Source organism: Lasiosphaeria miniovina (assembly GCF_030549165.1).
Source record: "Lasiosphaeria miniovina strain SMH2392-1A chromosome Unknown B0T26scaffold_8, whole genome shotgun sequence".
Lineage (NCBI taxonomy): Eukaryota > Fungi > Ascomycota > Sordariomycetes > Sordariales > Lasiosphaeriaceae > Lasiosphaeria > Lasiosphaeria miniovina.
The window spans coordinates 376,231-401,487 of NW_026848227.1; the positions used below are offsets into that span (position 1 = coordinate 376,231).

At 54.3% G+C, this 25,257-nt stretch overlaps 12 protein-coding genes across 12 annotated transcripts; 5 read left to right on the forward strand and 7 right to left on the reverse strand.

The window, feature by feature from the left end:
• Window positions 1-1,003: 1,003 nt before the first annotated feature.
• Window positions 1,004-1,743, reverse strand: B0T26DRAFT_489421 (uncharacterized protein). The gene is made up of 2 exons (XM_060435317.1): window positions 1,505-1,743; window positions 1,004-1,441 (listed from the first exon to the last, which is right to left on the reverse strand). The coding sequence occupies exons 1-2, from the start codon at window positions 1,627-1,629 to the stop codon at window positions 1,147-1,149; spliced, it is 420 nt and encodes a 139-aa protein (XP_060289914.1). The 5' UTR covers window positions 1,630-1,743; the 3' UTR covers window positions 1,004-1,146.
• A 4,136-nt stretch (window positions 1,744-5,879) lies between these two features.
• Window positions 5,880-6,850, reverse strand: B0T26DRAFT_680809 (uncharacterized protein; the record flags this gene model as incomplete). Its single annotated transcript, XM_060440543.1, has 4 exons — window positions 5,880-6,090; window positions 6,137-6,209; window positions 6,257-6,596; window positions 6,836-6,850. 4 exons carry the CDS (start codon window positions 6,848-6,850, stop codon window positions 5,880-5,882), a joined length of 639 nt encoding a protein of 212 aa, XP_060289915.1.
• Window positions 6,574-8,060, reverse strand: B0T26DRAFT_729708 (uncharacterized protein). The gene is made up of 3 exons (XM_060442972.1): window positions 7,088-8,060; window positions 6,752-7,025; window positions 6,574-6,673 (listed from the first exon to the last, which is right to left on the reverse strand). The coding sequence occupies exons 1-2, from the start codon at window positions 7,686-7,688 to the stop codon at window positions 7,021-7,023; spliced, it is 606 nt and encodes a 201-aa protein (XP_060289916.1). The 5' UTR covers window positions 7,689-8,060; the 3' UTR covers window positions 6,574-6,673; window positions 6,752-7,020.
• On the reverse strand, window positions 7,829-9,133 carry B0T26DRAFT_489559 (uncharacterized protein). The gene is made up of 2 exons (XM_060435318.1): window positions 8,111-9,133; window positions 7,829-8,051 (listed from the first exon to the last, which is right to left on the reverse strand). The coding sequence occupies exons 1-2, from the start codon at window positions 8,749-8,751 to the stop codon at window positions 7,970-7,972; spliced, it is 723 nt and encodes a 240-aa protein (XP_060289917.1). The 5' UTR covers window positions 8,752-9,133; the 3' UTR covers window positions 7,829-7,969.
• A 929-nt stretch (window positions 9,134-10,062) lies between these two features.
• B0T26DRAFT_729711 (uncharacterized protein) lies at window positions 10,063-10,973 on the forward strand. The gene has a single exon (XM_060442973.1). The coding sequence runs from the start codon at window positions 10,367-10,369 to the stop codon at window positions 10,787-10,789; it is 423 nt and encodes a 140-aa protein (XP_060289918.1). The 5' UTR covers window positions 10,063-10,366; the 3' UTR covers window positions 10,790-10,973.
• Window positions 10,974-11,277: 304 nt separating this feature from the next.
• On the forward strand, window positions 11,278-12,594 carry B0T26DRAFT_729720 (ribosomal protein L37e-domain-containing protein). Its single transcript, XM_060442974.1, has 5 exons — window positions 11,278-11,506; window positions 11,691-11,718; window positions 11,787-11,822; window positions 11,919-11,989; window positions 12,086-12,594. Exons 1-5 carry the CDS (start codon window positions 11,503-11,505, stop codon window positions 12,226-12,228), a joined length of 282 nt encoding a protein of 93 aa, XP_060289919.1. The 5' UTR covers window positions 11,278-11,502; the 3' UTR covers window positions 12,229-12,594.
• B0T26DRAFT_863922 (uncharacterized protein) lies at window positions 12,540-13,655 on the reverse strand (the record flags this gene model as incomplete). The annotated part of the gene is made up of 2 exons (XM_060447780.1): window positions 12,885-13,655; window positions 12,540-12,824 (listed from the first exon to the last, which is right to left on the reverse strand). Exons 1-2 carry the CDS (start codon window positions 13,572-13,574, stop codon window positions 12,540-12,542), a joined length of 975 nt encoding a protein of 324 aa, XP_060289920.1. The 5' UTR covers window positions 13,575-13,655.
• A 763-nt stretch (window positions 13,656-14,418) lies between these two features.
• B0T26DRAFT_756640 (uncharacterized protein) lies at window positions 14,419-15,344 on the reverse strand (the record flags this gene model as incomplete). Its single annotated transcript, XM_060446130.1, has 2 exons — window positions 14,419-15,259; window positions 15,340-15,344. The coding sequence occupies 2 exons, from the start codon at window positions 15,342-15,344 to the stop codon at window positions 14,419-14,421; spliced, it is 846 nt and encodes a 281-aa protein (XP_060289921.1).
• Window positions 15,345-17,232: 1,888 nt separating this feature from the next.
• Window positions 17,233-17,743, forward strand: B0T26DRAFT_756641 (uncharacterized protein; the record flags this gene model as incomplete). The annotated part of the gene is made up of 2 exons (XM_060446131.1): window positions 17,233-17,350; window positions 17,514-17,743. 2 exons carry the CDS (start codon window positions 17,233-17,235, stop codon window positions 17,741-17,743), a joined length of 348 nt encoding a protein of 115 aa, XP_060289922.1.
• Window positions 17,744-18,463: 720 nt separating this feature from the next.
• B0T26DRAFT_756642 (uncharacterized protein) lies at window positions 18,464-19,218 on the forward strand (the record flags this gene model as incomplete). Its single annotated transcript, XM_060446132.1, has 2 exons — window positions 18,464-18,553; window positions 18,610-19,218. The coding sequence occupies 2 exons, from the start codon at window positions 18,464-18,466 to the stop codon at window positions 19,216-19,218; spliced, it is 699 nt and encodes a 232-aa protein (XP_060289923.1).
• A 1,310-nt stretch (window positions 19,219-20,528) lies between these two features.
• On the forward strand, window positions 20,529-23,929 carry B0T26DRAFT_744187 (tRNA synthetases class I-domain-containing protein; the record flags this gene model as incomplete). The annotated part of the gene is made up of 5 exons (XM_060444376.1): window positions 20,529-20,616; window positions 20,678-21,068; window positions 21,135-21,728; window positions 21,779-22,246; window positions 22,297-23,929. The coding sequence occupies 5 exons, from the start codon at window positions 20,529-20,531 to the stop codon at window positions 23,927-23,929; spliced, it is 3,174 nt and encodes a 1,057-aa protein (XP_060289924.1).
• A 558-nt stretch (window positions 23,930-24,487) lies between these two features.
• Window positions 24,488-25,012, reverse strand: B0T26DRAFT_680815 (uncharacterized protein; the record flags this gene model as incomplete). The annotated part of the gene is made up of 2 exons (XM_060440544.1): window positions 24,488-24,708; window positions 24,751-25,012. The coding sequence occupies 2 exons, from the start codon at window positions 25,010-25,012 to the stop codon at window positions 24,488-24,490; spliced, it is 483 nt and encodes a 160-aa protein (XP_060289925.1).
• Between the last annotated feature and the right edge of the window lie 245 nt (window positions 25,013-25,257).

Genomic DNA, 25,257 nt, shown 5'->3' on the forward strand with positions numbered 1-25,257 from the left:
GATTAAGCGTTGTTCCCTCCCAGGTCTGGCAAGGGCGCCAGCACAGTGTTACAGTACCGCATCGGCGCGCATGGTGCAAGCCCTCAAAATGCGTACCTTCCGGACCCACACGCTTACAAGGGGGCTACAGCCAATCACAGCACCGGCAACAAAAAGCCGAACATTAGCCTGATGAGAACCTTTTGAGAATTTTGACGTTAGACCTTTTTTCCTGATTTGCCGTATTCTACTACGTACGTAGCCTTGGGGTCAAAGCTAAAAAAAAAAAAATGATAAATAAAATCCCAAAATGACGGGCTTTTCAAGGGCTTTCTAACAGCATTACTCTCGTTCTGATTAGACAAAAATTAGCTACGATGCAAGGCTAAACGTACTTTTACTTGCCGCCGTGTCTTGCGAAACGGGTACGATCTGTGGTGTACACTAAGGTGGCGCGGGCCCTGGGCCAGGCCGAGCTCTGTTCCGTCTGTCGAGTTCTCGTAGTGCGCGACGCGTCAGCGGAACCTTGGACAAGTTGTCTCAGAACTCGGGTGGGAAGTTCGACGGCTCGTGAAGTCTGCCCCTCGACTTTATATTGTCAGGACGGGTGCTCTTGTGAGTAGTCGTCTGCGCGGGCTTACTTTCGATTTGTCGCGCTCGCCATGAGCAGCTACTTCCCAACCTCGAGACCGAAGGAAATCCATGTGGATATTCAGGTCGTGCCCGGGGGCCAGGACTGAGCGTCAGCCAACCACTAGCCGCTTTTGCAGGGATACGGTGCGGGGTAATCCTCTCAGCAGCTCGGGTCGAAACAGCGCCGAACGGCGGCGCCTGGCGCAACAAGATCCGCCGAGGTGAGGCGACTTCTGCGTTTGCCGCCATCGCCTGTGTTTGTTTCGAGCATGCTTCTGAAGTGGCTTGACCGGGCAAGTTCCGCAGGGGTGATCATCTCGCCATTCAGATCCCCAGGACTAACTCTAATATACAGTACTACCCTACCCGCTCCCACCTATCTGGCCACCCTACTCTAGCTCCCAGAGATACCCCTCAACTTTGCTGCATCCACCCCGAAGGCAAGGCGCACCATCTCACGCAGTAGGCCCCTATCAGCCTGCTGTAAACGGCCTAGGCTAGTGAATCAAGCATATATCTTTAGTGCTGAGCTGTTTAGAGTGTCTGTGAAGGACCCTTCAAGAGCTCAGCCTCCCCCTCTAGTTTCCTCTCAGCCTCTTGGAACTTCTGGCGGTAGATTCGTCGAGAAACGTCTTGCCGTAACACATTATTGTAGGCGAGATGGCTAGGATCTCTGAGAATGTCCTCGGTGTCTGATCCTAGCAAAGGAAACGGCATAGGACTGGGGTTGGCCTGCCATGGAGCAGTCTGCGCGAACTCCCAGTCGATAATGGCAACAAAACTGAAGTGATCATCGACGATGGTGTTCTTAGTGCCGAGATCCGTATGGCTGAGGGGGGATTGCTTAACGGTGTCGATGTCTCCGAACAGGGTAGTCTTGTCCAGTGCTTACTTGTTCTCCTTCCATCCACCCCGGCCTGTCCCGGGGGTTCGTTGCGCAAAACTAACCACGTGTCCATTCTGGCACTTATACCAATGGCCCGAGTGCGTCGAGATGTCCCTCGGCCCGCTCACCATTGCAGACTTGATGGCCTCCAGCTCCTTTGCTGTGACGGGCTCATACCACTCCTTCCCCAAGAGCTGTTGCGCATTTTCCACCTCGGCTCGCAGAGTCTCGACATCATCAAATGGCTGTTTGCATAGCTCCTCCGCCTAGCCAAGAATGCTGAATGTTAAATGAGGTGTCTTGTGGTAGAGTAAAATTTTTGCTGTTGAGGAAGTCCGGGGGTCTGGGTTAAAATTGACATGCTCGACCCGCCAAAGACGGCAGCCCCGACAGCGACACATGCACTATTGCTGGAATCCATGTGTTGCTGTCGAGGCTTCCGTTTTCCGAGTAGTCGGCCGCCGCTCGCCTGGCCGCGGCATCCATCAATCACAGTTCAGCGCACGGGCCCAAATTTGGCCCCTCATTCCTGGTGCCCTGCATACCGGCTGCTGGATCGCGAAGTCAACTTTTGCAATAAATACTTTCATGCCCTCGGTCCCTCCCCACAATTCTGCCTTTCCACCTCCTCCTTTCGTTTCCTCTGGTTTCGCGTATCCTAACCAACGGTAAAAATGCTGTACTCAAACTCAGACGCGCAACGTAATGCAACGCAACACGACCCGCCACCCTCGACCCCGGCATTAGAGGCACAGACCAAACTCGCGGGCACGAGCCCTCCCCGATCGGCTGCGGTTAGGCGTACGCTTGACTGAGTTCGAGATCCGCGGACTGGCGGGTCTCAGCGAGCAGCGAGCACTTCATTCCATGACGCTCGCGATCGAGGTTAGGTCAGGGCCGCCCAGAGCTGCGCAGAGCATGGTGCATGCCAATCGCATCTAGGCAGGATCGCTGGCCTGCCCCGAGGTCATACTCTAGAGCAGAAACTGAGCTGCCAGTGTCACGTTGCGAATTTGGGACTTGGGCATAAACAGGACCAAAAGCGTAACATCTACACAGCGGAGCGTGATGAGGTGAAGACTCCCTTTCCAAGGATCTCTAGCTGCCGACCCTAACTAGAATACAGATACTATGCTTCTCGGAGCTGGAGCTAGAGCGGGTATACCTGCTGCGGTGGACACAGACAACAATCTACATGAATGGGCTACGCGGAGCACGGAGTGTGGCTCTGTTCCTCCGGCATTGGTGATGGGTATCCCTGCAAGAGCTAGAGTGGCTGTGGCCGGTTTAGAAACAGACAAGAATCAGCAAATGGCGACCGACGACAAAACCTGACTCTTGCCCAGCTGTACCAAGGCCGGCGCCCGGGATCCGGGATCCGGGATCCGGGATTGGGGACGCTGCGCCCGCCGTCCCATGACGCTCGCGATCCAGGCCGGGTCAGGCGAACCGCCGCCTAACAGAGCTGTGCGGTAGTGGGTTGTGGCGCGTGCAAAATCTAGGCAGGAGCGCTGATGCCTGGCATCGAGGTTACTAGGACAAGGGACCAGAAACTGAGCTGCCAATGTTACGTTGCGAACTTTGAGACTTTGGAAACCAAGGACAAAGGCATCCATGCGAAGATCGAGCGGAGCGTGACGAGGTGAAGACCCCCCCCCTCCGAGGATCTCCGCTGCCAATCTAACCAGAATATAGATACATGCTTCTCGGAGCCGGATCCGGAGCCGGCACAACCACCGTAGTGCCCTCACCTTTAACTGTTATCAACCAGTTGGCAGACAACTCAGACATTTATCCATTGAACACGCGGGTCAGGACGAAACAGACTAGGTTATGTGAGCAAGGCTACGTAGCTCTGCTCCTCAGCGTTGCTGGAGTAGTTGATAAGCGGCCGGTCTCGAATTGGAAACAGACAAGGATCAATAAGTGATGGGGTGGCCGGTTGGTTCCTTCCCGACGACAAAAACCTGACTCTTGCAGACCGGTGGTACGAGGGCGCGGCAATCAATCAGGACACCATCTCTGGGACGGAACGGCAGCCGTGCCAGGTTGGAGCAGCGAGGAGTCCGAGAGGGGAGCTTGGCAGATCGCCGACGCGATATCTGTTAGCACCAACTACTCCGGTTTGGTATGGGTGCTAGGCTGAAGCGCATTCGGCCCGCAATTCCATCGGCTTGAGGACGCAAAGAGCAAAGGGAAGAGGATCAGGAGTGGGCCTCGACGGCGTCGTGCGAGGCGGATTGTTCTTGTCTCGGTACATTCACCGAGCAAGGGAGGCCTGCCTCCCGCGCACAGGAAACGAGACGATTGTGAAGCTGTTTTTACGGGAGATGGGGGACGCAAGGTGGGCTGCTGACGTTCGACAACGTCGAGTGCGATCAGTTCCAGCACCGCATCCTTGCCCTGTATTTTTGAAGTGCGCGCTCGCTTGTTTTCCGCGCTCGCTTATAACCCACATTATCCATACCGTGGCTGCGTGTCCGCGGCGTCATACAATTCCGAACTCTGAAGAAACGACGAGCAGCTAGATGGGGATACGGAGCACGGGGACTGATGGACTAGGTGTGGTAGGCCGCACAGGTGCAGGAAAATGGGACATCGGAAATCGGCAGCTCCGACTACATCTACTCCGGAGTAGACAACATGTCAGTGAAGCTCACAAGTTAGCCTATACGAGCTGGTTGGTACTTAGCCCTCGAGTAGGCATCAACAAACCGTCATGCCCTCCAGCCCCAATCGCATCTCCTTCCTCAGATGCTTCATTCCATTGTTCTGGCCCTCGAGAATAAGGTATAGCTACGTCGCAAATTGCTTTGCCGCTTCCTCCTATTTTTTAGTCCGGCAATCTCTTCTTCGAGTCCCTTGATCTCTTCGGTTCTCAGCTGTTCATTTGGCTCTAGCTACGTGAACGCCTTGTCGACCTGGAGCAGATTTCTGTTACCACGGCCCTTGGGTGCTCCACGGCTCTTGGGTCCACGCTTGGGTCCACGGCCCTTGAGTGCTCCACTTCTCGTGTTCATGGCGAGTTTGATAGCGTCGACGGCAACTGCGAGTTTAGCAATAAGAGCTTTGTGGCGTGGTATGTTGGTGTTGAGTTAAAGAAGAGGAGAGGAGAGTGGGAAAAAAAAGGGGTGGGGAACTCGCCCCTATAAATATAGGCAGCAGGTTGGCTTGTCTCACGTGAATGCGCGGTTGGCCACGCTCCGAGTTCATCAGGTCCTCCACCAGCTCCGCCACCGGCTCCTTGCCGTCTGTGTCGCCTGCCTCTGTCTCGCTTGTCTCAGGCTCTAAGCGTCCTCCTTCGGAGTGCTGCGGGAAATGTGGTGGTTGGATGGGCTCAGAAGTCGGCGTCCTATATGGCCAGCTTGTGCGAAGAGGACGGGTGGGCGGGTGGATGGCGATCCTAGGGGGAGGGGAAAATATCTTTGATGGGATGAGCGAGGGAGAAAATGGGGGCTAGAGCGTAGGCAGCAGCGGTATGGTGCTAGGGCAAGCATCTGGATCTCGGAGTGTGGGCAGTAGTGGTAGTGTTGTTGGTAGCGGTGGCATTGCGCTGTTGCTGTTGCTGTTGCTGTTGCTGTTGCTGTTGCTGTTGCTGTTGCCGTCGCTGTTGCTGTTGCCATCGTTCTTAGTGTCGCCGTCGTAATTGTCAGTGTCGCCATTATTACGGCTCCGTCTGCGTTGCCGAAAGGGCCGAAACATACGGGGATAGGGCCGTAAGGCCTGGACACACCGAGAGAAGGGAGTCCTGGTTCTTTGGTGGGATATCATTGTGATGGATGATGGTTTGTCACATCTTGGAAAATTTACACGGCTGAGTACTGGGGCGATATAGTCAAACGTCAAAACAATACCGAGGACATTGTAAAGTTTAGGTTAGAGCCGAGCCGAATAGAGCCGAGCCGAATAGAGCCGAAGAAGTCACCCGATTCATCACAACGAGACCGATTTGACTAGCCCATGATACTATGTGGATCTTGGGCTGACGATATCGCAGCCGCGGCCAGCTACCATCGCCCGCTCCAAGTCATCTTCACCCTGCGCGGCGGCGGCGGTGTCGTGCGCTTCGCCGGGTCGGAGCGGCTAACCCGTATCAGCGAACCTGCGCGCGCTAGAAGACAAAGTGCGAGCTAATGAGGAGGAGAACGTCCGGCTACGGCGCAGGCTGCGAGCTAGTGAGGACAAGTTGCGAGTTCAGCGAAAAACGAGATAGTTCACTGTGTCTCAGGGGCAAGTAAATAAAGCTTTAACCCTAACCCTACTTCCCTCGCGAAGCCTCCTCCCTTGCCACCTTTTGCTCTGGCTCTTTCGAATGCAGCCTTGTTGCGGTTGTGTCACGATGATAGGAGACGAGTGTTGAGGCAATGCTGCAACTAACCTACTACGTCGGGCCGAGCGTAGTAACAAGCGACTTCCGCGACAACTCGGTGCTGGCGCACTGGCGCGTCGGCGAAGCCTGAGACGACGAGACTTCCCACTGAATCTCCGGCGAGAACGAGGAGGAGCTCGAGCAGGCGGCCAAGCAGCGCCGCAAGATGGACACGCGCCGCCGCCGCACCGAGAAGCACGGAGCTCTGTTGATAAAACCAGCACTGCGAGGAAAAAGGCAAAAGGCAGATCCGTCCAACATCCCACCACCTTGAGTCATTGCTTCGTTTCCCTGTGGCCGTTGATGCCGATGACCTCAAGGTCGTCGTGACCGTCGTCGCCACTAACGTCAAGGTTGTCGCAAAGCAGGAGCCTTGCCAAGTTTCTTACTGGCGGACGGCGCGTCATCGGTCTCACCGACGGCAGCTGGACGAGCCTCCAGTGAAGGGTGAAGACTCTTGGAGGACGACAGCGAGCGGCGGAGGCGTCTACCAATCGTTCTCAGCCAGTTGTGACCCTTGCGCCGGACAGGTATTGACTTGACAGCACGGTCGAGATGAAACTGCCGGATGCTTGCAACGAATTCACAATACTTCTCTATCATCTTGTCCGTGTCCTCCTTGGTCGTGCACGTTTCGGCGATGGCTGTTGCGATGTAGTTGAGAGGGCGATAGAGCACTGGCCCCTGATGATCCGCCGGGTGGATCTTGGCGCCACCTTCCAACAATGCCTGCCATACCGGGGAATAGCGTGCCCCCCATTCCTCACTGCCATACTTTTCGCTTAGAGCCTCATCATCCTCCAGAGAATCCCATAGGATACATATCTTATCGCATGGGCGACGTAGGTTGTGATCTTGCACGAATCTGTCCACGAGAAGACAAGTGTCCCACCGGAAGGAGATGATATTGACGATTTCGGAAGCAGACGGTGCGTCAGGGTCGCCGTGAAGAAATTGAAAGAACCCACCCGCGACGGCGACATTCTGTCCTCGGTTCCAATCACCAGGGCAAAGCTTGTCAAAGAATAGCCTTGCCATGTTGGTTGTTCGTGAGTGTACCATTGCACGCGTCATTTCATCGATGATGGCGTCAGCATCAACGCCGCCAGTGAGATGGACAGCAGCCATAGTATCATCGTCGGTGCCCGGCTGCCTAGGGTATGTTGCCAATCTTTCCCAACGCTCTTTGAAATGAGCTAATGGGATTCCTAATTTTCTAGTCCAAGAAAACTCCCAATCGTCATTCTGCGCGCTGAAACGGAAGCCGTTATATAGAAGGCGAGAGAACCCCCAAGCTCCAACCACATTAGTAACCGCACGACAAAACTCGTTATATGTCTTTGTCTGCAACTCGGTAGGCTCCTCAGGTTGGAGGCAGGTGTCGTCTGTACCTGGGATTTCCGAACGGCTGCCCTGTTCTTCCGCGCTGCTGTGTCCAAGTAGCGGTGTGGAAGCATCTGAGAGTGCTGAGATAGTAGCTCCAGCAAATACAGATCCGCAAGCTCGCCCTATGCTATTTGACACTGGCCACGAGAATGATTCATTATCAGGCTTTGCGGCAGCCAGTGTTGTGATATTCAGCTCGGGGGTGATGGCCCAGCCTCCAGAGAAACAGGCTGTTGTGAATAGGGTAACTGATATACCCGGCTCCAAGGCTGCTTTGAGGCGTACGATGCCGAGACCCCTGCGTCGGTCGCTATTATCGAGGCATAGGTAATAGCCCTCAACTCCGTGGCAGAATACGATGAGAAGAAGGGGAGATCCGGCCTTCTTGGCGCGGAGCGACGCTTTGCTGACCTCATCGAGAAACCTGTCGATCATCTTCGCAGGCTCGACAAGGGTCACTGGGATGATGTCTGAGCCGAGGAGGTCACGACTCAAGACGACCTTGCGGTCTCAATGAGGGTGACCATGGAGAAAGTCACCGTGCTTCTCCAGCAGCCTCTCTGGCTTGGCAGCTGTGAGCCAGGTTTGATCCGCGACAGAGCCGTTGAGCAGGTAGTTGAGAGCGTAGAAATCGGATAGAAACCATCCATCCTTTTTCTGGTCGCCGGTTTGGACCGTGGGATGGGTCGCCGCGACGACGGTGGTATTTTCGTAAATTACCGGGAGAGTGTGGGTGAGGAAGGTGTCGGGGTGCGAAGACAACCCCTTGTGCGTGCCACCAGCAACCAGTGGGTTTCGCTCCGCCATCTGTAGCGAGTCAGCAACGGCAGGGTGCGTAGTATAGAGATGGGTAATGCCTACGGTGATATCGTCGGCGGCTGGTAGCTGTAGGAGGAACCAGCTTGAGGGATTGACGTTTGTTGGATATAGGAAGTAGAAGATGGTTGTGGGAGGAAGCAGCGGGAGGAATTGATGTCGTTGGGTAGAGAGAGTGGTTTGAGGAGGGAGGAATCAGGAAACGGTAGGAAATTGCTGCCGTGTACCTTTTTAAGCTTGTGCCAGGAAAGGCAGGGTGGGAAAAAAATACGCTTTCACATACCAGGGAAAAAGGCTCTTTCCCTACAAAAGCTCCCACACCACCAAACTCTACTACCCGATTCCGCACAGCCAAGCAATTGGATGTCGGGGCCGGCCTCACAGAAGTTCGAACGGCCTTTCCCTTATCGTCCAGAGGCCAGGCCTTCATCGCAGAGACGGTAAAAGCCTCTTCGTCGAGGTCAAAGATTTCGAAGTGGAGATCTATCTTGTACCATATGGCGGCTTTCGTGGCTGCTCGCTGCTCTTCGGTGATTAATTTCTCTGTCTCAAGTGCGGAAAGATCCTCAACAATCTTGTCAGCGAGCTTAAGCCACTGCTCTGTGCGAACCAATTCGTTAATATCCGCGTGGGCGACTTCGTTTCGTTCGGCGTACAACTTCATTGATGTCCGTGTCTTCATACGTAGTATTGTTGACAAGGCAAACAAGATTGTGGAGCAAATCGGACAAAGGGGTGCTGACAGAAAGCCCACTCGCCTTCTTGGCCTGCTCTTCCTCAAAGCTTAAATGTTTGTCTAGCTCGATCCACTTTGTAGAGACAAAATGGCGGAGCGCCTTCTCTTCGTCGGTGAGAGATGGTGGTGCAGGAGCTGATGAACTATCGCTACCGTGACTCTTGGGAGCTGTCTTTTCCCAGAATTTTTTTGCTTCTTTGTCGGATCGCATTTTCGCAGCAGCCGCTGCTTACTTGGTCTTCTTGACCATGTCTCGGGCTTCTTCACGGAGCGCTGCCAGGTTCGTCGCGTGGTAGTCGCCATATCGGAGATACCAAGCATCCTTCATCATTCTTTCAAGCTTGGTTATCGCCTCCTGATACTTCTCGTCAGCCTTGAGTCTACGCGTGACCTCTTTTCAGATCTTCTCGAGGGTGATATTTCTAGTAAGTCGTTCTCGTGTCTCTGGGTCGGCTTCAGCGGCTTTTGTGTATTTCTCGAGAAGGAGGCGGAGAGAGGCCTCCGTAGCCGTGCTCATAACCCGCCTGCCCTCGGGCGTCCCGTCATCTTTTCTTTCTCCAAGTAGACCGCTGATCCATTCTGTTGTTTCGTGAATGAGGCCCAATGCTTTGTCCTCCCTCACGCCGCTTCCGACTGAGTGACGGTGCGGTCGCTGGTGATGTCAGAAGACAAGTTCATGTTCGCTTCATATACTGTGGTAGAGCTTAATCAGGGCCAGGAATGTCGAGTTTTTAGTATCGAGAAAGTTATCGAGGATAGTTGAGTGTTGGGTGAGTTGAAATGCGAGCCAGGCAAAGCTTTTAAACTGTGGTGGGAAAGCGCTCTGTAACTCCTTATGTCAAGCTTCAAACCTTCCCGCCTTCATAGTTACCTTTAGCACTGCGGTCTGACGCCACCCGGCCAAGCCAACACCCGCCAAAACTCAAAGAGCAAGCCAGCAATTGCCTCATCCGCCAGCCTGACAGCTGCCGGCTTCTGCCGTGTCCCGTTCGTCTCGAGATGCGGACACCGCATCGGTCCCGCTGTCGGATGTCTCTAGCTTCAGGTCTAGGAAGAGCCTCGTTGAAGACCCGTTCCACCAGAGCCGAAATTTGGCTGTAAATAACAGTTACATGCGCCAAGTCGACGAGGAATTCTCTGCCGACATTGCCAGCCTTATTCAAGGTGTTGGCGAGGACCGTGGCTCCCCTGGTCCACCGCCCGATCAAGTGATATGATGCGGATTTACATCATCTGGAGATGGGGGCTGAAGAGTCTGTGGAAGATTATTTCCGTCCAATGTTTACCCTTATCCCAAGTCGACGGAGAGCTTAAAACGCAGCGACAGATAGCCAATGTCTCGGTATACTGTTCCTAGTACTGGAGCAAAGCTCAGAGTTAGCAATCTAATACCCGATATTCTTTATGGATATACCGATGGAGCATTCCCTCAGCAGCAAATGCAACCTATCTCTATGGGGATTGACACGTGTTAGCCAACAATCAGGGCCTGTTATACCCATTCTTCGCCATCGATTTCAAGAGGGATGGCCCTGGTGGAACTGGCAGTTTGTGGGTAGCAATGAATCAGTGCCTTGGCAGTTCTACGTCCTGTGCCAACATTGCGGAACGCCTCAACCGCCAGCTGAGGGATTGCAAGAGCGATGAGATTAGGCCCATCAACAGCGCTACGTTTAGTGTGGCAATGAACGGTACAAAGGCCCGACTCTATATCTCGTGGAAGCATAATGATATCGATTACTACATGCGGAGGGTCAAGAGCTTCTTGCCTCAAGACCCTGGGCACTACATCGAGTTCGGCAAGTACGTTCGGAACATCATCGACTGGGGGAAGGATAAGCGGCTCAACGAGATCCGGGCCTCCCTAGACAAGCTTTTAGAGGAGGGCAGGAAGAGAACTTCCGAGGCGGCGAAGTCTCGCCAGCCGCCATCTGGTAGTTCCGCGACCAGCAGTAAAAAACACAAGCCCTCATCGTCTACCTAGCTAGGTCCAGCTAAATAGAGGCAGAGCCGCAACATATACCTCGGTGGAGGCCGCGTTATGCGCGGATGACCTACTATCGAAGCTCGGAAGCATCCGTGAAGGTAATAGTTGGCCGCGGTGTGGATGACGAAGCATTGACAGCTGGCTATATCGGCAGAGGCAGGCGGGTATGGGAACTAGCGCCCTCAGCTGGGGGCTTAGCTCCACAAGCCGAAGCACGCCGACGTAAGCTGTCCACATCGCCCACCGACAACGACCGCGACGCGTCGCTGGCGGGACAGCGCCTCCCTCTCGCTTGAATCTAGCTCTTGGCCTCGTGAGTTAATATGTTCTTAGTTGAGCACTCCATGCGTTCTCGACGCTCGCATACTGTGGTGTCTCTGCGACTCTCTGCTGTGAATTGGTATCCGTATCCGTAAAAATGCCAAGGCTTCCTGAGGGACAGGGTTCGGAACTCAAAGCTGGGTGGGGCTGATGACCCACAACAGCCCAGCCACGTGAGGCTAACCCTTCGGTGTGTGGCTGGAGCCTACCAGCCCTAAGCGGGAAAACCACTGCCGCACATTCCCAAAATTTCGCGGCACCAGACTTGAGAAACTGCACCACACCACAACGCTCCCTCCGGTCGACGACGACGAAGGTATAGCTGCCCTATAACACGCATCCACAACTCCGCTAGCGATACTAATTGAAGCAACAGAGTAACCGCCAAAATGAGTACGTCTTACCTCCCTTCGCACGCAGCCCCGATACCCGATTCTGCAGCAACCTCCTTTGATCCGCCCCAGTCTCGAATCTCGCGGCCTTGCCTTCTGCGAATCGCTACGATGAGCACCTCGCTGTGCGCGATGCAGTTGGCAGGGTAGTATGATGGGGATTGTTGGCTGACATTCACAAACAGCTAAGGGAACTTCAAGCTTTGGCAAGCGGTATGTTTTCGGCTTCTGCTCCGACGGATTTAGCCAAGGCACATTATACTGACCTCTCTTGCCAACAGCCACACCAAGACCCACGGTCTCTGCAGACGCTGCGGGTAAGTCGACGCGCGATCCCAGAGGTTTCGAACCGATTCGATGTGAAAACGAGGGGAATTCGACAATTCCAGGGCTGGAGTTGACACTCACCACAGACGCCGTTCTCTGCACAACCAGAAGAAGACATGCTCTTCGTGCGGATATCCCGCTGCTAAGATTCGCAAGTGTACGTCAGCCATTGGAGATCTGACTCTCGTTTCCCTGCCGTTTGTTACGGAAACCTAGGAGCGTTGCAATGCTAACGGATGGCGTGCAAATGCAGACAACTGGTCCGAGAAGGCGAAGCGTAGAAAGGTTACTGGCACCGGCCGGATGCGGTATCTCAGCACCGTTGCGAGAAAATTTAAGAACGGTTTCCAGACTGGTGTCCCCACGAACACGCGGGCTCCCTTGACGGCTGCATGAAGAGTGTCATGATCGACGGCGGTGCAGACGACGGGAAGGAACATTTTCGGCGAGCGGTGTACAGGGGCTGGACTTGGGACGGATCTTATCGCCCTTTTGCTGTTACATCATACAGGCATGATTTTGCGCGGAACTAGGCCACATCAAGCAAAAAAGGGTCAATGAAAATGGCGTAAACATTTCCCCCAAGAAAAGCCGTTGCTGGATTTTTTTCGTGATCATTGAAGGGGTTCGGCTGCGAAAGTATATGCTCCCAGGCCAGGCTTGGTTGGAAACAGGGTCAGCGGGCTTCAATACTGGGTGTTATTCTACTATTGACCTCGTTCAAACACCCTAACGCCCCCATCCCCTCCTACATGATATAGAAATTCCTTTTCGTCTACCTTTTTGCCAGAATCATCCCCGCCGGGAGTGATCCGCACGACACCACTGACATCCTTTGCAACACCCGTGTCCAGGAGCCTCAGACTGAGCACCGCCCAAGCCTCATGCGCCAAGGACAAGATAAAGGCTACGTGTTCCTTCTCCAACGCGGTTGTCTGCGAGACCACGAGCGGCTCGTCTGCAGACAGGGTGAGGACTGTTGCATGAACTTTCTAAAGATGAAAAAATGTCAACACCATGCCCCTGTTAGGACTTCGTAGGGTGCGACATACCTCTCTCAAGTCAAGAAGTATATTTTGTAGGTCCTGGCCCGAAGCACTGCTCTCTGCTCTAGCGGCGAGCAAGAAGTCCAGTTGGTCAACCACGAGCACGACTCTTGGCTTTACGTTGCCCGTCCCATTGTCACTCAAAGCCGTTGCTGCTTTGGCCTGTAGTTCGTCCACGGCGGCGTGGAGGACTCTACCAACATCCGCGATCAGAGGACTTGTGAGAGTAGCGCTTACGCCGCTGCTCTGAGCCGTGCGGCCACCGGAGTGTATTACTGCGGCGGCGGCGACTGGAGAAAACAGCCCGCTGAGACCATCCACAAACCCAAGCCGACCTCGCCGCACTAGCCCGTCAAGGTCCAGCCCAAGACGCCCAGCGCTTTCCTTCCAGAACGTGAAGTCCCGCAGGAAGCTAACCAGCACAACACATACTTCGCCCTCGCCGTCGCCATCCTGCTCGGTCCGTGGCTCTCCGGGAAAATGGTGCCTAGTGGTGGTAGTGTCGTCAGCGCCTCCTGTCGGCGCACGTGTTGGTGGTCGCGCTCGCGGCGCCGGCTTGAGCAGCGAGTGCAGGTACCGCAGCACCAGCCAGTTGGTGCTGGCCCCGAGGACCCCCGTGATCACCACCAGAGCGGCCTCCTCGGGGAGTCCGAGGTACGGCTCGAGAAGAGCCGGCGATGTTATCCGCGATGTCATGGCGAGTGAGTGCTCGTGTGGCGGACCAATATATGTTTGTTGGTGGGGTCGGTCTGGTAGCTTGGGGTGCTTGCACTGCGGCCCCCCTAAAGGGAAAAAGTTGTCGAGCTAAGAAACGTCAATGGAGGGGCAGCTTCGCACAGTGCGAATTGTAGATCGCGAAGCACGCGGCAGACACCAGTTTCGTCTGCTGAGTTGGGAAAGAATCATATTAATTACTAGTACCAACTAGAAGATCATACTACGAGCTCACCAAGTTCGGCGATCTGCAAATCGAGGCTGGTGGTCTCCTTTCGAGTTCGGTGACCCCGACAGACTGATTTTCCCTACACCCGAAGAGATCCTCGCAAAGATAAACCAGGATAAACGACAACATGCCCAGGAAAGCGCTGCGAAGAACCATATACCCGGGGCGGGGCAACCAGCTTGACTCAAGGCGAGAGAGGCCGCCAGGAAGAACTCATCCTTCAGCGGAACACCTGCTGGACTACCCCTGAGACAGCTCGCGACGCGCAACTGTTCTCTAGTAGGGGAATTGGTGGTCTGCTAACACATCGAAATATACCGGGTCGACAAGCACGGAGCGCTGGTTAAACGCAAACATGGGGGCCGGTGGAAATGGCCATATTTCTCGGTATTCGATGGACCGTGGTGGGCGGTGGCGTTAACGCCAGCCACGTAAGAGGCATCCCAAGCCTTATGACCATGATGTATATTTGGCTGCATCTCAAGAGAAATTATTGACGGTAAGTAATATGTACGGAGTATGCTTCATTACTATACAGGGAGATACAAACGAGTTCTCGGAGCACTCCTCTCAATGCCTGGTGGGTGATCGACACCCTTACCCCGTTCTTTGGCATGCTTTATACAAGTGCTGCGTCTCCCCCCCTTGAGCTCCCATGAGGGGCTTGTCAGCGTCAAGAGCCCCGACGCCTGATTCGTGTTCCGCCTCCGTGCAGCCGTTGCCCTTTCCCGCCGAGACTCCTCCATCCTGTTTCCGCTCCGGCTCCGTTCTCTGCTTCTTCGCGGCCGGCCGCTGCTCCACGGCCTCGTCCAGGGCATCCTCATCCTCCTGAAGCCGTCGCTTTCCCGTCCTCGCGATTGGCTTGGTTGCGGCCGGTATCTGACTCAAAGCCCACTGGATCCGTAGAGATTGGCTAGACTCGACTACCGTGGCATCACGGTACGCCCTTGTCTGTCGCATAAAGTGCTGGATGGCTTCATCCCGTGGTGTGGTTTGCTGGTCGGGTTCACCAGCCAAATGTGTGAACAAGTCCTCCGCGCTAGCTTCCAGGACTCCGAATTGCACAAGCTCTTCCCAGGCAGCGTCATGCGACGGCTTGTGACGCTGGACAGTTTTGGCGTCTGCATCCAGCCACCAGTATTCGAACCCGAGGTACTCGATCGACGTCGCCCGCTCATCTTGCCGCCGAGGGTCCTTGAGCAGTCGAAAGGCCTCGTGGAAGCCATGCTCAGCCAGGCGGCGCCGTGCAGCTCTCCCGTAGTCCGTGAAGCTTCCTGACTTCCCTGGCCCCCTCCAATCGACCGGTATCTTGTTCCTGCTGCCACATGTTCCGGATGGTGTCCTCGAACTCTGGTCCGGTCGTGATCGACCGAGCTCGGTAGACTCAAAGTAGCGTTGCTTCTTATCCCTGAAAGCCGCTAGGCTCTCTTCTGCCGTTCTATTGCCGCCCCCACGGTTATCGCGCTGCCACCTCCGGAACTCCTTCCAGCCCGCCAAGGGGCGCGAGAAGACGCATACGTCATCTGGGTGTTGAGGGACTGTATTCTCCAGCCATGGTCTGAGGAGCTCAGCGAAGCCGGTAAAACTCTGGTATATTTTGTCCAGCGTCTCCGTGGAGCAAGGCGGCCGGCCGCCACCATTGATGAGTTCATGATAACATTAGATCTGGTGCCCCTTGCCGACTCCGGGCTGTGACGACAGCGACACTAACCTCGGCTCTGGTGACGTAGAGGGCGATTGTCGTAGTGCTTTGCGCCTTAAGTGTATGTCGTCGAGCTTGGCTAGCAGATGTTGCAAGCCGCTGTTGGAGAGTTGGGGTTCTTTGGCGATGGAGTAGGCTTCGCTGCATACCTCTAGTAACGAGCACGAAACTCTTGTGAGCTGGAGGATGGCTTGTTAACATATGCCCCTGCAGGAGCTCCGTCAGCTTCAGCGTCGCGGTTGGCTTTGATGAAATCAACCAACCAAGTCTTGTCTAGGCCAACAGTTGTTCGCCCGAATATTTCGGTGCCATCGGCACATCGTTCGTTGCACTGCTTGTCGAGTGAGTTTGGTAGAGCACAATTAACTTCAATGGAGTAATGGTCAGAGTTAGACCACGAAAGCTGGTTGGAGGGGGAGTCTTAGGGTACAGCGGTGCTGGCCAGTAGCCGTTGACCCACAGCCCCACTAAGATCGCTCGCGAGAGTACACTAAGCCAAAACCATCCGTGAGCGCTTCGACGACCAGGCGGACGTCTGGCTCATGAACGAGCCTGCGCCGGCGCCGGCCATACTACCACCGCTACGCAACACCGAGGTGAAAGTCACGGCGCGGCCGGCCGTACTCGGCCAGGTAGCGGCACCTCGCCAAAAAGGGCGCGTTGCGTCCGCAGCGGCCCCAGTAGCAGGCGCAGGGACTGTAGGACATGGGCGTGTCCCCGCTCGTAGCCAGTCGGTGGCGGCCTCGCCCGTGAACGTCGCGCCCAGCAAGCAGGTGGTTCGGCTCAAGGGTCTAGTCTCCGGGCTACCAGGCACAGCTCATCATGGGAGGCAGGTCATGTACCCAGGAAGGTCTTCCAACCCGAGGCGGCGTGTCGGCTCCTCCGAGCCGGGCAAACGGCATCCACGGTGCAGAAGGGTTCGCGCCAGAGCTACCCTCGAAGCCGTGCTAGTACTGAAGGAGTACCTACCTTGGTATCTTATCTCAAATGGATGTTTTTGAGACTAAACGAAAATACAGAATAGTGTTAGGTATTCGAGATATATTCTTGGTTATGAGAGAGAGGTACGAATTGAAGCTCTTATTAGTGTCACCCTTACACCAAGGTACCTGCCAATGACCCCGCCAAATAAGTGGAGAGGCTCCAGAGCGGCGGGAGCTGGCACTTGGCCCCATCTTTTTGAGAGGTGGCTAGCTCTCAGACACCTGATGACGGGAAGGGGACATTTGTTTCAAAAACAGGTGTCCTAGCGTGTGGCCTGCGACAAGACACTGGAACGGATAACGGCACTCACCAAACCATTAACCTGAATTAATCACGAGTCATACCAAGACGTAGTTCCTTTCCCAAATGGTTGGGCATTCCGTGGAAAGTGTTTGACACTTACACGTAAAAATCTAATTCTTCGGCGCTTTCAGAACCCTAAATTGCCAAGCTTCGCCTATCATAGGCACGGTCTGTTTTTGTGCTTCCTCGCATTTCCTGCGTTCCTCGCGTCTTTCCACTTCTTGCTTCGTCAACGCACCCCGCTCTACATCTTTAATTTCCCTTCCACTGCACGCCTTCGCAATGACTGACCTAGAGCGTCAGCTACTACTGGCGGAGCTGGATCGAGAAAGAGGACAGAGGAGACTTGCAGAAGAACGAGCGAACGAAGAAAAAAACGAGCGGACCAAGAAAAAGGACGAGCGGACCAAGCAGAAGGAAAGATGCGAGATGTAACCTTTCAGGACTACATACGCAATCTACAGACCGTCATCGTCCCGGCCTTGATCGTCGAGGATGATACAACTAAACGGTCTACCGAAAGCGTCACCGATGTCCACGGTAAGGTTTACCCCTGAACCGTACGCCGATGGGACGAGTTTCCCCTCCTCTGCGAAAAGCAGTTCGACGACATGGCCAAGACGTTTGGAGAGGAACTGCTATTCCCATCCTTGATCTCGGTGCAGGAGGCCAAGAAGAACCTCTCACCCCAATTCGAGAAAAGACGAGAAGGACATCGTATCCTTCATCCGCGCCTACGCCGAACGACCTACTATGGCGATAGTGAATAAGTTTGCCGCGACGCATGAGCTCCTCCAAGGCACCGAGCTTCAGTTCCGCAACAACGCATACGGCCTTCATCCCAAACTAGTTCAGGGCGATGAGAAGAGCCTGCCGCCACCCAATAAGAAGAGGTCTCCGGACCGCCCAACTAGCCTAGCCCCCGACCGATAGGCAGTCCGCATCGCCCAAAAAACCAAAATCGAAATAACAGCTCTGGTGGGTGACTATAAGGCTGCTCACAAGCTCCCAGGGGCGAGCTACCACCAGGTTCTCGGTAGCGGCCCTCTTCCCAAGACGTTCTTTGAAGATTGCGCTTGGCAGGTCGAAGCCGAACCGGAAGCCGGTCGGCTTAGTACCGAGAGTATCAAGGTGGCTAAGGTTCTGTGCCAAGCCTACCATTACATGATTGTCACTGGTCTAGAGTATGGATACGCTGCGTCGGGGGAATGCATAGTCTTTCTCACTATCCCGTTTAACACCCCCGACGTCTTGCTTATCCACCTTTGCGATAAGCCTCCCAGCGACATCTCGTCACTCAGCCAATCACACGCTGTACAGCTAGCCACGCTCAGCCTGCTCGCCCTCGAAGCCGATCCCCCCCTGCTCAGTGGATCCTCAACGCGGAGCAGGCCCTCCCACGGTGGCCGTCGCCTAAGGAGAGAAAGGATAACCAGCCAGGTGCTCGTGTCGCCATTACGGGAGACGCTGCCCCCTCCCTTCCTCCTCCTCTACCCAACGACGCCCTCGCTTCTTGTCGCGTCATTACAAAGGGAAAATGGGACGAATATGATGATGATGATGAGGATGCCAACGACAATCGTCCAACAGCAGCTGTGGCGAAGCGAAAGAGAGAGGAACCAAGACCCACAGCGCTACCTTCTTCCCACAATAATGGTGGCGGCGGCAAGTCATCTTCCCACCAGCGCGGTGGGCCCGATGCTGAGCAATACTACACGCAAGCTTGTCTGCTCGGGCTCCGTCGTAGAGGCCCTCTTGATCCCAACTGCCTAAACACACCTGTACATGGCAGCAAACAGGGCTACCTATCGCACCACCCCATCTCGGCATCCGAGCTATGCCTGCGTGTTCGGGACCGGCTCTCCCGCAATCTCGATGACGGCTGCGAGTGGCTGGACAAATACGGCATGTTTGGCGCAACGGGTGTCTTGTTTAAATTAACCGACCCGACATACGGATATTCCTTTGTCGTCAAGGGCGTCCAGAGAGCTGATGCCAGTACCCTTACGGACGAGGCGTGGATTTACTCGCACTGCCTGGACCTCCAGGGGATCCGGATCCCCGTCTACCTGGGTAACATCGAACTCGTCTACCACTACCCGCTCCGCAGCGCCGCCGCCGTGACCCACATGATGCTCCTCTCCTGGGCCGGCACGACGCTCTGCCACCGCCCGCCGCCAGCTGGTGTGGACGTGGAGGCTGAGGTGGACGCGGCGGTCAAGGCGCTTCATCGCTACGGTGTCGAGCATGACAACATTAGGAATGCCAACCTCACCTGGAATGACGAAACGAAGGGGATCATGGTGATCGATTTTCACCTCTCTTTCGTGTATGCCGCGCCCAAGAAGGCACGAGTGGTGGAGGAGAGGGATATGACGGGAGGCGTCTACAATGTCTGTATTGTTTAATATAGAGGCTAGTTTCTTGGGCGCGCCACCCCCTGAAATATGGTGCTTGTATGGCCTTATTTCGATTAGGCTCTACTATAATAATGTACGGTCAAGGCGCTTTATCGCTACGGTGTCGAGCATGACGATATTAGGAATGCCAACCTCACCTGGAATGACGAAACGAAGGGGATCATGGTGATCGATTTTCACCTCTCTTTCGTGTATGCCGCGCCCAAGAAGGCACGAGTAGTGGAGGAGAGGGATATGACGGGAGGCGTCTACACTGTCTCATTGTTTAACATAGAGGCTAGTTTCTTGGGCGCGCCACTCCCTGTAATATGGTGCTTGTATATAGCCTCATTTCGATTAGGCTCCACTACAACGATGTACTGTTACCTAGTGTGCAGGTCAACTGCCAAGTCCCCTACACCTCACCTGTCCCACCTCACTTTTTTGGGGTAAATGGTTTGGTTCTGTTCTCATGAAGTGCAGCAGCCTGTTCATGCAGAAGACGAGGCTCGAGAGGGATCTTCCCTGAAGGTACCCCAGATAACATGCATAATACAGTACATGCAGCAGGTCTCGCGCATTGGGAGGTTACCTGCACTGACACAGGCCTGGGCTGATACTAGGTTGCGAGCCAAAGTTTTCTGACCTGCTCGGGTAAGCCCACCAGCGCGCTACGATTTGGAAACTACAGCGCCCTTTCAATCGCAATACAGCGCCAGCAGGGACTTAGCAGGGACTGCACTGGCCAATATACCCTTGCCGGTGCACATACAAGGGGGAAAACATACCTCATACCATAAGTCAATACCCTGAGGCACCTAGCTAGCCGGGCATTGTACGCGCATACCATGAACTAATTCGTAAAGGGTTAAATATTTCCAAGGTATTTACCATCCCCTTGGCCTTGGGCTCGGCACTGGCCAAATTTGTTTGCAAATTTGTCGAATATAGCCAATCGAGACGCTTTCCTTTGTGTCGCTAACAATTTTCCACGGTGATCATTTGTCACAACTGTTTTTCTCCGGTGCCGAGCCAAGGCCAAGGGGATGTCGGAAGGAGGGGTATGTGGGGGACTGCAGTGCCTTAGTGCTGGCCCGTGCGCTAAGCCTAACGAGCCAGTTTGACTCATTAATTGCTGCAGAGAATTCTGCCAGCCTGGAAGGCAGCTCAAGATTCACTGCCCCTCTGACCCCTCCACAAGCTCTATGCCGATTTCCTTGTGGCGGTTGGCTAGATTGCGACGGGAAATACTGCTCAAAGCTCCCTCGGCCTTCGCCTTGCCATCGCCTCGACATTACTCTCTTCAGAACTCGGTCAAGATGGCAGCAAACACTCCCAACGCTCCCGCGCCTGCGTCTGCTCCCGCGGTGCCCGATGCGCCCGATGCGTCCGCAACCAAGAAGATTGGTGAGCATTGAGGGGTTGCCCAGCTTGGTGGATAGAGATGCTCATACTTTGTATCTTTTAGATCAAAAGCGTGCCGACAAAGCGGCCAAGTTCGCAGCCAAGCAAGCGAAGACGCAGCAACAGAAGCCTGCCTCGCAGCCAGTCCCAAAGGCACCAAAGACTCAAGCCCCTGAGCTCCCACCCTTCGTCAACGACACTCCTCCTGGCGAGAAGAAGGTACTGAGGTCTTTCGACGACCCTCATTTCCAGGCGTACAACCCCAAGGCGGTTGAGGCTGCCTGGTATCAATGGTGGGAAAAGAGCGGATTCTTCAGGCCCGAAACCTCGGGATCCAGCGAGATTGGGACCTTCGTCATTCCCCTGCCTCCGCCGAATGTCACGGGTGCCCTCCATTGCGGCCATGCCCTTGCCAATTCCCTACAGGATACTTTGATCAGATGGTATCGGATGAGGTGAGAGCTTGCTCTGCTCTTGGGGTGCTGTACCGCTCCCTTACGTGCTTTATCTAACTGGTTTAGGGGCTTCAAAACTGTCTGGGTTCCCGGTTGCGACCACGCTGGTATCTCGACACAGTCTGTTGTAGAGAAGATGTTGTGGAAGAAAGAGAAGAAGACGCGCATCGACCTTGGACGCGAGGATTTCACAAAGCTTGTATGGGAGTGGAAAGATGATTACCACAAGCGGATAAACAATGCGCAGCGACTTATGGGCGGCTCAATGGATTGGACTCGCGAAGCCTTCACGATGGACGAAAACTTTACCGCCGCGACCAAGGAGAACTTCTGCCGGCTGTACGAAGAGGGCCTCATTTACCGATCGGACCGCCTGGTCAACTGGTGTACTCATTTGAACACGGCCCTCAGCGGTCTTGAGGTGGATAACAAGAACATCAATGGTCGTACCATGCTTGATGTTCCTGGCTATGACAAGAAGGTGGAGTTTGGTGTTCTCACCTACTTCAAATACCCCATCGAGGGAGAAGACCAAACGATCGAGGTGGCCACAACACGTCCTGAGACTATGCTTGGAGATAGTGGCATTGCCGTCAACCCCGAAGATCCTCGTTACACTCATCTGGTCGGAAAGTTTGCGCGCCATCCGTTCACAGATCGGTAAGTTGATCATTCCGTATTTTAAGAGGCAACTCGTTGACTCTCCCTAGTCTCCTCAAGATTGTAGCAGACACGTATGTCGACAAAGAATTCGGTACAGGAGCTGTGAAGTTGACACCGGCACACGATTTCAACGATTACCAGTTGGGTCAGCGACATGGCCTCGAGTTTATCAACATCTTGAACGACAACGGAACCCTGAATGAGAATGCGGGGCCTCGCTTCCAAGGCCAGAGACGATTTGACGCTCGCTATACCGTTGTTGAGGAGTTGACCAACCTCGGCCTTTTTGTCAAGAAGGAGCCGCATGCCATGACAATTCCCCTGTGCAACAAGTCCAATGATGTGATCGAGCCGTATATGAAGGCCCAGTGGTGGGTCCGCATGCAGGGGATGGCGGATGAGGCCTTGAGGGTGGTCGAAGAAGGACAGATCAAGATCGCCCCCGAAAGCGCCTTGAAGTCTTACCAGAGATGGCTATCCAACATTAACGACTGGTGCATCTCGAGACAGCTTTGGTATGAATATATGCAACTCTCGTCTGGGCTTCAGCTAATCATTCTTGCAGGTGGGGTCACCGTATTCCGGCTTACCGTGTCATCTTTGAGGACGGTAACAACCCTCAAAACGATGACGGTCCTTGGGTTATTGCCAGGTCAACCGTCGAGGCTGTTAACAAGGCCGAAGCGCGCTTTGGTCCTAGGAAGTTCCATCTGGAGCAGGATCCCGACTGCCTGGACACATGGTTCAGCTCTGGACTGTGGCCTATGGGAGTTATGGGCTGGCCAAATACAGAATCAAGCGACTACAAGGACTTCTTCCCCACCAGCTTGCTGGAAACTGGCTGGGATATCCTATTCTTCTGGGTCGGCCGAATGATCATGCTAAGTCTCAAACTTACGGGGAGAGTTCCATTCAACGAAGTCTACTGCCACAGTCTTATTCGGGACTCCGATGGAAGGAAGATGAGCAAGTCTTTAGGCAATGTCATTGATCCTCTAGACATCATCAACGGTATTGAGCTTCAAGATCTACACGCAAAGCTTCTTGTAGGCAACTTGAAGGAGGACGAAGTTAAGAAGGCCACAAAATACCAACAAACAGCGTTCCCAAGTGGCATTCCCGAATGCGGTGCGGATGCTCTCCGATTTACCCTCCTCTCTTACACAACAGGAGGTGGCGATATCAGCTTCGACATCAAAGTCATGCACGCATATCGCCGGTTCTGCAACAAGGTCTGGCAAGCCAGCAAGTATGTCCTCGGAAAGCTGCCACAAGATTTCGTCCCTCTGGACAAACTTGACACGGCGGCTCTCTCCGTTCCTGAGCGGTGGATTCTACATCGCATGAACACTGCTGTGAAGGGCGTCAATGAGGCACTGGAAGCCCGGGAATTCTCCAGGAGTACCAAGCTTGCTTACCAGTTCTTTTATGATGAGCTATGCGACGTCTTTATTGAGAATAGCAAGAGCATTTTGAGCGACGGCACCCCCGCCGAACAGCAGAGCGTGCAACAGACTCTGTATCGGACGCTAGATATTGCTCTCAGACTTCTGCACCCCTTCCTGCCATTCATCACGGAGGAATTGTGGCAGCGCCTCCCTCGTGGGAAGGATGACTCCAAGCCATCCGTCATGTTGGCTTTGTACCCAACACACGATGCGGAGCTCGAGTTTGTATCCGATGCAGAGGTCTACGAGCTGGGTCTTCAATGCGCCGGAGGTCTGCGCTCATTAGCTTCTGACTACAACATTCGCTCTGATGGACGTGCGTTTATCAAGATTGGCACTGCTGATGGTCTCGCCAAGGTCAGCGCACAGCTTCCGGCCATCAAGACACTGTGTGGAAAGGGGATCGCAGAAGTCAACCTACTTGGCCCTGATGCGGATGAGGCATCCAAGCCAAGCGGCTGCGCCGTCTATGTCGTCTCGGCTGATATTGCTGTCCTGCTGCAGGTCAGCGGGCAGATCACCGATATTGATGCCGAGATCAAGAAAATTACCACCAAGCTGCAGAAAACGAACATCGCCATCAAAAAGCAGCAAGATCTGCTCACAGGGGAGGGTGTTGAGAAAGTCAGCGATGCCGTCCTTACGACGGAGAGGAAGAAGTTGGCCGACTCCAAGTCAGCCAAGGAGAATTACGAGAAGACACTAGAGGAGTTTAGCAAGCTCAAAGTGGGTGCCGATAGCAAAGCTTAGGCTGGCGGCTGGTTGTAGGGGGGTTTATAGAATGCGACACTGCTTCACATAGAACACGCCTCCTGCTTCCTTGACGAGTCTACGGGGGTATCCGCGCCGGTGGAGTTAGGGGGCTTTACGTACGCGATCTTACTATACGGAGTTGAAGAAGGGTGGGTAGCTGAGTAAAAGCAGCCGTTTACCGGGATTCGGCGGCTGCTATGATTCCAGAAGAAGCGAGACTGCAATCCCGATTGATCCTGCCCTTCTTCTATATTGCTAAGAGAGAAGTATCCGATCAAAGGTGTTTCAATTAGATCCTGTACAAATTAACCTTCCGAATTTGACTTTTAACTCCCGGCGAGCAAGTCAAAGTGTGTAGGTTAGCAGACAAGGTACATAGGCAAGCTGCCCACCTTATCTGCCTACCTTGTCTGCCCATCGTATCTACCCACCTTACCTGACCACCTTGTCTGCCCACCTTGTCTACCCACCTTGTCTACCCACGTCTGCCCAACCTTGTCTTCCCACCTTATCCGCCTACCTTGTCTACCTACCTTGTCTACCTACCTTGTCTACCTACCTTGTCTCCCCGACATGGCGCTTGGGCACTTTTCTCCACAGCTGGCTGTTGGTGAGGTTGTTCGCTGGAAGGCAAAGGCTCTGTGGCTGGCGCGGGGTCGCTTCTTCAGCCCCGGTTACGTTCCAGCCACAGCTAGTAGCGTTCTTTCTTGCCGCAGATGGGGCCGTCAGAATGGCCAAGACACTTTCTTGAGGCTCCTCCAATTGCCAAATCCATTCTGCAGCACTGGTCGCACCAATTAAGCGCGCATCAAACAGACCCTTTTGGCAACAATTTTCCGACCGTAGGCCGCCATCGCTCAACTTGGTGGTGAACCGCACCTCGGAATCTCTGCATCTCCAAGCGACCTCCACAACTGTCGTCTCGAGCAGGCAGCAAAGATCCTCGGCCGCCGCCACCCCCACATCCTCTTCGAGGCCGTCGAGAATCCCGTTGAAGAGACGTTCGAGTAGGGCTGGGATCACTCCAAAGGGGCGCCCCACGATATCATCGTCTTCTTCCAGTGCAATAGTATTTGGCATAATCTCCACGTCGATCCCTCACCCCTCCTGGAACCGAGTGAGTGTCGTACGCGAGGAACTTAGCGATTCAGAAGATATCGTTCACTAAGTCTGTGCTGCGATCTTAAAGGCCACCAATAAATAAGGCTAGTTGGAGGATAATATATAGATGGGGATTGAAGGCAGTTGTAGCGTCTAACAATTCACGTCTAGCAAGGTTATGAGTGGCTACTTGGTTATTATGACAGCGAAAGCTATTGCAGAGT